The sequence below is a fragment of the Condylura cristata genome, unplaced genomic scaffold (genome assembly GCF_000260355.1).
Source record: "Condylura cristata isolate star-nosed mole 26May11 unplaced genomic scaffold, ConCri1.0 scaffold00029, whole genome shotgun sequence".
NCBI classification, from domain to species: Eukaryota; Metazoa; Chordata; class Mammalia; order Eulipotyphla; family Talpidae; genus Condylura; species Condylura cristata.
Genome location: NW_004567130.1, coordinates 12,462,183 through 12,473,642, shown reverse-complemented (window position 1 = coordinate 12,473,642; position 11,460 = coordinate 12,462,183). Strand labels below are relative to the sequence as shown.

Sequence of the window (11,460 nt, the reverse complement as noted above, 5' to 3'; positions counted from 1 at the left end):
TGGGCGTGTCTAGATTGACATCAGCACAGTGCCCAGCACTTAAGAAGCTTGAATGAATGAATGCGTAGCCTCAGATCATATTATCTGACCCATGTCATCTCTCTGCTTCAAACTCTCCAGAGTCTCCCCAACTCATTTAGAGGGAAGGCCGAAGTTCTGACAGTGGCCTCCAAAGCTCATATGCAATTTGGTTCCTGTTCCTTCTGGCCTTCCACCTCCACATTGCTCACTTCACTCCAGCACCCTCCTTGCTGCTCCTGGGGACACAGGTTGCTGTCTTGGGGCCTCTCCTCTGGGACAGCCAGCTATTGGCACCCTCCTCTCTCACCTCCTCCAGGCCTTCCTGACTATTGCAATGACTGAGTGTCCCACTAAGAGACTCCTTAATTTCTTTCCCTTCTTAATTTTTCTTCATGGTGCTGCTATCATCTAACATCCTATATATACCACTAACTTTCTGGGGGATCTGTCTCCTATTAGAACGTCAGGTCTGGGGGGCAGAAAGTTTTGTTCCTTTTGATCACTTCTGTATCCCTAGTGTTTAAAATAGTGCCTGGCACACAGATAGCAATCAGTAAGTGTTAGTTGCCTGTGTAATTCACTGGAGTTTTTACAGACTTGTTGTGTGATCTTGGATAGCTAACCTCACCTCTCTGGGCCTCAAGTCTATTGGATGCAGTAGCTCTTAGTTTGGATAGTGTGAGGCTCTATCCTTTTATCCTGTCTTCTGCGGTTATTATATTTTTTTAAGATTTATTTTGTTAAATAAATCCTCAATTTCCAGCTGAAGCCAGAAGCCCTCTGCCATCTTCCCAAAGCCAACACTAGCTCTCCTGTGGGTAAACTGTCACTAACTAATGGCTTCCCAAGAGATCTGACTATTCAACAATTTTTTATATGTTATACACATTATTTAAATATGAAGACCTGGGGTGTAGGTGGGTCAGCTCCCTGGCCAAGGGTTGAACTCATGCTGCAGTGGCTGCTGATAGCTTGCTAGTACTGAGACTCAACCCCTTCTGCTACCAGGGAGGCCCCTCCTGAGATTATTTTTCAGAACTTTGCTAAAGAGAGAGCTGGCCAATGGCTGGCTTGATGTTTTTCTTCCAGACTAGTCTTCTCTGTGCAAAGTGCGCAGGCCTATGCACTCTTATTTCTGTGTCAGGGGCTTTGAGCAGCTGCACCTGTGTGATGAACCTCTGCATGTATTTGGGAACCTGGCTGAAGTGGGACATTACAGCAAGATGTCAGCACAGGTCCTAATTCTGTCTTCCTGTTTCTTTTTGTTTTCAGTGGAGCAAAATGTAGGCAGGGCATGGCAGACCCTTCTCTAATTAACTGATAGAAACACCCACTGCAAGGGAAGAGCTTGTTGGCTGTTGCTCTTCATACCTGTAACAGGCTGTTTCCACTTCCTCAGAAGCCAGCTGTGAGAAACCCACGGCAGAGCTGCCCACCTTCCAACGAGGGAAGTCCTCGCAGAACTGCAGGCTTCGATGGGGATGCCAGGCCCATTTTTAGATTTCATCTGTTCTTAATGGGAAATGGGCGCAGTCTTGCCCAGGTTTCTAGAACAGTCTCTGGCATGTCTTTCTCCCTCACCTCCTTCAGGTCTTTGTTCAAATGCCCACTTCTCTGTGAATGGTTTTCCCTGACCATCCTTCCTACAATTGCACCCCTATACTGCGTCCTTAGTTCCTTTCCTTGCTTAGATTTTCTTCACGACTCTTGTCATCATCTAACGTATGGCGTAGGTAGGCTTTAAGGTTTACTATCACTTAATTACATGACGTCTTCGCCTGGCACGGTGCCTGGCGACTGGTAGGCATCACTATATTTTTATTAGAAGAATTAATTTTCTTAAGTACTGGGAGCCTGGCAGTATTGTCATTGTATAGGCGCTGGCACTGAGGTTCAGTGGTGACTTGACTTGCCCAAAGTCACACAGCCAGGGCATGAACTCAGGCAGGGGTGGCTCAGGGCTACTAGAGCAGAGAGAGGGACCCCTCTCAGTGGCAGCTACATTGGGGAACAAGACACTTTGCTTCTGAAGGCTGAATGAAGCCCTAAGAGAGGCGCTTGGCCATTTGGGAGCCAGAGAAACTTGGGTTTAAGTCCCAGGATTGCACAAGTCTTAAAAAATACCCCAGATGCCTGTTTCCCAACTGTAAATTGACACATCAATCCCTACTACACAAATCCAAGGTGGGTACTCAGGGAGATAATGCAGTTCAGTGCTAGAGACTAGCACACACCTTCAGCCAAGGCACAGGACTGTGCTCCTCCCCTCCAATACTTGGGACTTTCCTTTCTTACCTGGCTACAGCTGCAAGGCCTAGGGCATTTCTCCAGGAGAAGAAAGAAGGTGAAGACCTCATAGAATCTCAAGCAAGGTTTTTCTATTTTTGAGGGAGGCTTTGCCAGGTCCCTGGGGCCAAAAGAAACCCAATCAGGAAAATGACAGAAATAGTCACCAGCAGGCAGGGCAGCCCCCCAGGCAGTGCTTCCTCATTCGTTCAGTCAACAAATGAGCCTTCAGACTTTCCGGGTGCTCAGCACTAGGAATACAGGGCCCATCTGGGGAGACAGACATTCCCTGGGAAGTGCAAAATGAGCAGAAACCAGAGGGATGAGTCTGGGTTTGTGTGGAAGGAAGGGGAGCAGAAGAGGTTGCAGGCAGATCTGGGAACAGCAAAGCATTCCATGTGGAAAACATCTGAATACATGAGCAAGCAGGTGAGACCCAGTGAAGAATGTTGGGCTTGGTCTTAAGAGCGGTGGGAAGCCAGTGAAGCTGGGGAGTCATGTGATCTGTATTGTCCTGCGCTGAAAAATATTTTTGCATTGCTTTTCGTTAATAAGAGAGTGCTGGAATGAGCACTTACGGCATCAGAAGAGCCCCCAGATGCCATTTGCCTGGAGTTCTACTTGTGGTCTTTCAGTGCAAGCTCCCTCGCCTCTACATTCCATCCCACAGTTTCTGCTATTTCACCAGCGCTGAAGGAAGAGACCCACCCCTCCCCCACTCCACACCCCCCCTTTCATTTGAAGTACTCTGGCTGGATGAACAGTCGGGATTGATTTAAGACCAAAGGATGGAATTATTCCTCAAACAACGATCGATAATATGATCATACAACCATATTTAATTTATGGAAATACAACCTTTAGTCAGCATGTTAGGAGCTCGCTGGTCGCATAAAGCCAGACCTCGCTTCCCAGAGCCACAGCTCATAGGCCATGTTGGCAGCTCTTTTGTTACAGGGCACCCCAATGTGAATTAGGTTGCCTGTCTGTGGGTCTTCACCCGTGCGCTTACGATTCAATCGTATTATGGACACACTCAAAAGATTAAATAATGGATTTACTTATAAGGAGAAAGGTAAAGGAATAACCCAGGGAAAGAGGGAGAGAAACACAGGTTAACTAGAATGTCCTACCAGTTCTACTGACTTGGACTCCACTGGCACGCTGAAAACCGATTGAGAGCCAAAACGATCAGCTGCGAACCACCAGGTCAAGCTCCCCCAGAGCCCACATGTCCGGTTTTATCCCAACCTGGCTGCTCAGCTCTGCCCTCACGTCCTGGCGTGCTTCTTCTTGGTACTGATGGGATTTGAAATTCCAGCATCTGGAGTGGGGGCGGAGTCCATGAAACCTGTACCTGTTACACTTTCTGGTCACTTCGTAGGCTCTGTATGGATGTTTTGGGGTTGATTTAAATCCTGGACTGTGTTTTCAGCTAAATCTCCAGTCAGGAGCATAATTCTTCAGTCTCTCTTTGTAGCTGTTAACATGAATTTTGATGGCACGGAAAGGCTTGTTCTCCGAATTATATTTAGCTCATACAAACTCTACCGCACAATTATGTTGTAAAGAGGAATTAGGTTTTATCTTTAAGTTGTTATTATAGCCTTGGGAAAAGGTGAACATTGAGAACACAGAAAGTAGTAGCATATTGTATTATTAATTGTGCTACTTTCATTTTTCCCCCACTGGTGCTGGGCCTAGAACAGACTGACATGTGGTAGGTGTCTCAGTCAGGGTCTGCCTAGGGAACAGATGGCACACTCAAATTAGATAATTAGAGGGGGGTTAATAGAGGGACCGTTTACAGAGGTCTATGCCGGGTGTGAGGAAAGCAGGGGGACAGTACAGCAGCCAGGAATAGCGGGGTCTTTGCTGTTCCTAGACCTGTAACTTAAAGGAGGTCAAAGGACAGAACCCAGAGAGCTGTGCAGAGACTTCCTGGGGAGGAGCAGTGCCGGCTGCTGCCTGGCAGGGAGGGAACTGGGGACAGAACACTTCCACCTCACTCTCCTTCCTGCCTCCAGTCTCCTGCCACTGCCTCCCACTGGCTGCCTCCAGGTTGGGGCTAGAGGGCAAAGGAGTAGGGAATGTCCTGCACACGAGTCAGCACCTCAGGGTAAAGCACAGTGTGGACGCAAAAGTGGCGCTGGAGAGGCGTGAAGCTATCTGGTATAGTGGCTTCATTTGGGTGTTGAATAAAAATTCGGCATTTACATCTTGGCAGTGAAAGCCCCAGGAATGGCTCAAAGACAGTGGGGCCGGGGTTACTGTCCTTTCCTTCTTCAGGCCTCCAGGGTATACTGTAACATGAATCATGCTGGGTGTTTTCAGACAAGTCCAGCAACAGCAAAAGAATGCCAAAAATGCAGAGATTTCTCCTTCCGATGCTATTTAAAAAAACACATCCCACCTTACTAAGCACTGGTTAGGAGCTTTGCATAGTAAACATGACCCCTGGCTGCAAAGCCAGAAGCTGCTTCCCCACAAACAAGAGAGTTCAGGCGAAGCACCCAGTCCGGACTCTCTGGCACTTCCTGGCCCTGCCAGTTCCCTTAGGTGGTAGCTGAATTGCTGTTTTTCAGGCAGGGGGACCAGTATAGGATTTGTCAGTACAAGCCCGGAAGTGAAACTCTGCTCCTATGAATGAAAGGAGTCGGCGGTGGTCTCACATATTCTGAATGTGCACTAGGCCCCTCTGTAATGAGGGGCAGAGGAGCAGCAGGTCCCCTTCAGTGACAGGACTGTGACAAGCAAATCAATTCGTTCCATTTGTTTCCTCTTTGAAAACAGCAATCCTCGAGCGTTACATAATCTAATCTTCATGCCTGGCTGGTTTGTTCTGTCCTCCTGAGGAATTGGCAGATGGTGCCAATGCGGAGACCCGCACACACGCCTCGCCAGGCTCGTGGTAGCAGCAGTGGCTCACAGTGTCTGGCTCCTTACTGTGGGGTCCCTCGCTGGCATTTATGTCCCTGGATCAGTTTGCTCTTTAGCATTCCTCAGGCACCACTGGCTTTTTGCCTTGGGCTCTCATTCCAAGATTAATTGGAAATGCTGAAAGCAGATAAAAAGAGAACAGAAAGTGAAGTTGAAAGGGCAGAGAGAATTTGCTGGGTCTTTTCTAAAAGCCCTTCCCCATGAGACGCTGAGTGGAGAGTTTGGCCCCAGGGCTTCGACTTCCCCATGCAGCCTGGTCCTCAGGCACATCCTCGTTGCTGGGTTACACGTGTGGCGAGCTGCGGAGCAGAGATCTGCCCGTATCAGGCTCTGGATTTCTCTCTGTCACAGTGAGTCACAGACCTGTGGGCGTGATTGTCCCCCAGATTGGGCAGTTGCCTGAAATCCACCTATCAGCCTGTGACATCATCCAGAGCTCTGTAAGGTGAGGAGCCTCCAGCAGGGCCCTGCCAGCCGGAGCCAGTGTTTAGATGTCCAGGCACAATCATAGCCTCTGCATCCTGAAATGGCAGCTGCCAGTGGCTTCTTGGACATTTTGGGGCAGTTGGTTCAACTATTCCGAAGATAGGAAATGAGTTGACGTGCTCTGGTACTGCCTTTCAATTGCTGAAATACTGAAATACTTCTACAAAATAATTGAATCTTTGAGCCTTTCCTCCCTCTGCTGAAGTCTTATCTCAGGCAAGGGTCTTGCTTTAGGTCAATCTCGCGAGTAGCTTTGCTTTTCCATGCAGCAGCGCGATGATGCCCTTTGCTGAACTCACTTTGCTTCCAACCTCGCAGAACCCGGCTTGGTGGCGGGCCAGGCACGACTGCTCGCAGATGTAACCACCCTGCTTGCAGACTGCACTGTTGGCTCACTCTGATTTTGGATGGAACCTCTAGGCAATTAAAACATAGAGCCCTCCTGCCTGTGGCAAAAACACGCCTGGTCCTTAAAGGTCACATAGACCTTTATGCTTGCTGGTCCCCTGGGCTTTGGGCTGTCTATGCCTCTAGCAGAAACCATCTGTCTGAAGGAGAAAACCAAACTAAACCATGTAGAAGCTTTCAACTCCATTTCCCGCCACTGGCTCCACACTCAGGGGACACTGCTAGAAAGACAGTGAGGTCTTGCTTCTTTCTTATTTGTTATTCATTCCCTATGCGTTAGGGGAGCAGCTGTTATGTGGGCAGCCACTGGGCTAGGTATCCAGGGGTGCCGGGTATCCAGGGGTGAGTAAAACAGACCCTGGCTCTGCTGTCGTGAGACATATAGTCAGGAGGGAGGCAGATCAGAAAGGAGCCCACCGAGACTGACGTGTTGCTAGGTCACCTGAACAGGGGCTGCGTTTCAGCTGGTGGAAAGGGCGTGAAGGTGCCGCCTGCCCGTGTCAGAACCGCTGGAGTACAGGGGTGTGCGGCGTTGGGGCCCAGGGACTGTGCAAGGGGAGGGCTCACTGGAGCCATCCTCCAGACACTATCTCAGAGAGGCCGAGAACTGCTCTGGATTAGGAGGAGTCGATGTTACATCTCTGCGTTTATGATCAGATTTGCTACTTAAAGAAGATGGTGATTTCTGGCCAGCCAACTCTGCAGAGCATTCCCCTCCTCTATGCTTTTTCTCTCCTTTGCCCTTAAAACCAGGAAACAAATAAAAATAGAACTTGCTGGCTTGGATGAGGGCCTTACACTGCCTCCACAAAACCAAGGCAAGCTAATGGCCTAAGTGGGAATCAGTCGTGACAACCTTGCTCTCACTGTGCCTCTACATGCTGAGCTATCACCACTGTCTTGAAAATCATAATTCGTTTCCTTAAGACCATCCACTAGTTAATTCCACTTGTCAGTATTAATTCTTTTTGCTCTATTCTGCCTGACTGAATTTTCTTTTTGTTGCGTAAAATTTATACACAGTGAGATACAGAGTCTTGGGTGTGTACAGTTCAATTTTGACACATGCATATATTTTTAAAACTTTTTCTTAAATTTTACCAATTTGTCAATCATTTACATAACTGTATCATTTTGGGAATACAACTTCACACCTCCATACTGTGCACATGCTTCACTCACCCCCCACCGAAGCTCCAGTGTGGGTACCCTGCACTCCCCTCCCCTAGGCCTCTCCCTCAGACATCCCTTTTCATTTTGTTTAAAAAATCTTGGAATCCTTTTAAATGATGAACATTTGGGTCCAAAGGCAGATTTCTGGAAAGGAATCTCCTATCAGGCCATTGATTGCCTCGTCACAAACGCCTCCCTCCCATGCCCCTAATTCTCACCCAATCCTTTCCCAAAATCCCCCATCACCATAGAGGACTTAAAGCCATAAGAACAGTTTGTAATCCCAGCTTTCTGAGGCCTAAGAGAGAGATTTTGTCATCTGAAAACAAGGGAAAGATTAAGTACAGGATTTGATTCTGACAACAGCATAGAGGAATGAGCCAGACGAGAAATGTTTCAGAGAATTAATGCAAGTTCCACTGTGTAAATCTCCATGGCCCCTTCCAACTCTCTAACCCTGACACACCATCTTGGATAGAATAGAACAGTTTTTAGGGGACATGACATCAAACTGAAATATGATTAATAAGAGACCATGTACATTTTAAGAAATTTTCCCTAAACTGTGCCTTACTCTTTCTGAATGGATTCTCGTAGAAATGACACATAAAGACACTCCTCTCTGCCAGGGTCAGGATCCCAGACCTGTCCACTCTAACTGCACTGCAGCGACTTTCCAATGTTCCAGAGCAGCTTTTCTGTTGCACAACTTCCACCAAAGGTTATACAGCCAAATAACATAACACCCTGTAACTTTTAATAACTACAATTTGTATAACACATAAAGGCAAGCAAAAGGCTTTCTATAAAGATACATTCCAAATTGTAAAGGTATAAGCAAGCCAAAGGATTATTTAAAAATCATTTCTATGTTACGGGATACTTTGCAGCCACTATATTCCAATTATATCTTGCAGCAGAGAGGCAGGCCATGCTCATTTTCCACATCCAGAACTTTCCATGTCTTGATGATGGTATTTCAGAAATATTTCCTGAAGCTGACTCAGCTGCTACATTTAGTCCTTATTACCTCCCCACCAGACTTCAACTCCTTAAAGCAAGGCATGATGTTCACTAATTTACTGCTCAGTTCCCAGTGCCTCGCACACCACGGGCATGCAATCAGCGCTGTGCAGGGCATGAGCCTTGCCTCTGTGTCCTTCTCGTCTCCTCCACACAGTATATCAGCATTATTTTCAAAAATGCAGTTCTGCTTATGTCCTGTACATACTCACCAAACCTTCCCAACTCTCCATTGCCTGTTGAAGGACAATCCTTTGTTAAGGGACAAACTCCCCAGTCTCACGCTGAAGATCCCTCGCAGTCTGACCAGCCTATCTCCCTGCTCTACCTCCTCCTCTCCAAACACTATATGATTGCCAAGCCCTCATTTGGGGTCACGCTCCTAAGCCTCCTCTTGCTTTGCCTGGAATGATCTTCCTTTCCCTTGGAATTTCACTTCTTCAAAACACAGCTGAAATGTCACCTCTATCGGCCTTTCCAGTGTCCTGAAGGTTCTTCTGCTTTATAACCTAGCTGGTCATTCCCCACTGCACATTTCTTATTATATTACACTAGGTTTTATCCTTTTTCTTCTTTCTTTTTTTTTGGTGAATTCCTTGAGAGCAGGGTCTGAATCTTAAGGCAATTGTTGAGATATCCCCTTCACCGACCCCTGGCACTATGCGGCCAAGCCTGTTTTTTGCCACAGCAGCTCATGTGCAAGCTGTCAAGGGTCAGCCACCCACCCCTCTCCAGGGCTTCCCAGCACACTTAGGAAAACCCCAAAGTCCTTAATTACTGGACCCCTCCTTTTCCTTCTCTTCCTCCTCTCCCACTCTTCCCCTGCTGGCTCTAGCCCCACTTACCTTCTTGCTTCTCCCTTAATATACCAGCTGTTCTTTCCTCAGGACTTTGGAGCCCTCTGCCCTCTGCCGGGAAAGTGCTTCCCCCCCGGTATATGCCCCCTTACTTCATTGTGGCTTCTGCTCAAAAATCTCCTTCTGAGATCCTTCTCAAATCACTTACTGAAACAGCCTCCTTGAAGCCCTACTCTCTTACCAGCTTTATTTCTCTTCACACAGGAAATGCCACCAATTCATCACCATTAATGTTCCATGCATTTATTAATTCTTTATTTGCTGCTAAGGATTACGACTTTGTTTTGTTTATCACCATGCCCTTGGTGCCTAAACCGATGCCTGGCAAGTAACAGGCATTCGAGTATTTGTGGAATGAGTGGATAAATCTCTGTATCTCAGGAGCCTGACCTACTGCCTTGTTCTTGAAAGATCCATGAATAACCACGTAAACAAATTTCTACATCTGAAACAAAATGCAGGATTATCCCAGTTCTTAGTGCAAGTATTTCTCATCCATTTCTTCCATTTCTTCCCTCTGCTCACACAGGTGATTGAACCAGGTTCTCCTTCACTTTTTCAGATGCTAGTTGCTGACACAGGTCTTGCTCAGAATTTTTAGGAAATTTCAGAAAGATTACCAAGAGTGACAGCGAGGATTTAGACTGCTCTCCAGCCCGCTGCCTCTCATCAGTCCCTGAGGGAGTCTGATAAAGTACCTCATCTCCTGTGGCTTATCCCCATGCGCATTCAGCATTAATCCTGCTGAACACTGATTATTCCCAGCGCTGCAACAGGTAAGTCATGACTGACCCCAGATTCAGGGAGAGTGGGACCTTTCCACCTCCACATCCCAGTGAACAAGCTAGAGGCTTGAGAGCTGCTGCTCGGTGCAGTACATGTACTTCAGGGCCCTGAGGGGCTTTCTGTTCCTTCCTGCAGGTGAGCTGGGGAGGTTTGCCTCAACCCCCTCATTCACTTTGGCCTCTTGGTGCTTTCTCCACCTGACCTTTTTTCTTGGTTCCTTGCATAGGGGTATATAAAAGAAGCAGGCAGTCATGAGAAAGGTGAGCCTCTGGCACAGGTGAGTTGTATGTAGCACGTGGGCAGTCTGTCCTGTCCTTCTATAGAGGCTAAGCAGTGGGGGAAATGCCCTAGCCTTAGGAAGAGAGGCCTCAGGGCAAGACCGGACGCTGCCAGGAGCTACAAGGCCACGCCCCTTCAAACCTCAAACCTGGGCACTGAACTTGAGTGATGGAGGCAGCTTCCTGAGGTGTAGAGAGAAGGAGCTAGCTTAAATGTCTGTCCTGTCCAAGCGCTGGGCTGAGCCTCTTATGGGCATGGTGTCATCTCATGCTACCAACGTTATTTGTGATCATTATCTGCATTTTGCAGAAAGAGTAAAACAAGGTTCAGAGAGGTTAATGACACTTGCCCGAATTACCAGAGCGTAACTGGGTGAGAGCTGAGATTTGGGATTCCAACCAGGCCTGTGTGACTCCCTGGCAGCCTACCAATAGCAGGCATTTCTCGAACATCCAGGAGGGCATGAAGGCGAGGGGGTGACAAGACGTAGGGGGCAGCCAGCGGGTCCTATCTGAGACCTGATCATCAGAGGCCCCGCAGAGCCCACGTTGTACACACGTCACCTGACTTCTAAGGACGGCGACTTCTGTGGCTGACTTCAGGGTCACTCGGGTCCCACTCTGGTATGGGGACCTCCTCTCACTCTCCACCCCCAGAGGAGCCTTCTCTTCCAGCAGGGTCCCTCCGTGCCATCTGGCTCCTGTGTTTGCACCTAGTAGCGCCTTGGTCCTGCTGGGTCTCTATTCATTGCACCTTCTTCTCCGCTCCGAAGTTGTACCCCCTGGGGAGAGCGTCCCGCCTGCATTCCTGGCGGTTCCGCGGTTCCGGGTCACCGTCGTTCCGGGTCCAGGCGTGAGAGGAGGCACTGCCGGCGCAGCCGCGGTCTGGGCATCTTTGGCGCCCTTCGCCAGCCCCTTCCTGCGTTCTCGCGGCCCCGCGCCGCAGCGCCCACTCCGCCGCCAGGGGCCGCCTGCAAGCGGGGCTCCCCGAGCGCGGGGCGGGGAAAGGGGCGGGGCGCAGCGGTACCTGGCCCGCCGGGGAGCCAGGGGTGGGCTCTCTGGGGACCGCCGGCAGCCCCCCCAGATCCGCACCGCCAGCCGCCGAGGAGCTCAGGGTTCCGGGCGTAGAGGCTGCGCTGTCACATGGGCGGCGGCGACGGGGCCGCATTTAAGCGGCCGGGGGACGGCGCCCGCCTCCAGCG

General features: G+C 49.1%; 1 protein-coding gene across 1 annotated transcript in view; it reads left to right on the top strand.

Annotated features, from left to right (window-relative positions):
- Positions 1-11,280: 11,280 nt before the first annotated feature.
- Positions 11,281-11,460, top strand: part of LOC105854201 (calcium-binding protein 1-like) — a 21,954-nt gene continuing 21,774 nt past the window's right edge. Inside the window, exon 1 of the mRNA XM_012730837.1 lies at positions 11,281-11,457. Within this exon, the coding sequence (XP_012586291.1) occupies positions 11,402-11,457 (56 nt within the window). The 5' untranslated portion in view covers positions 11,281-11,401. The remainder of the gene's footprint in view (positions 11,458-11,460) is intronic.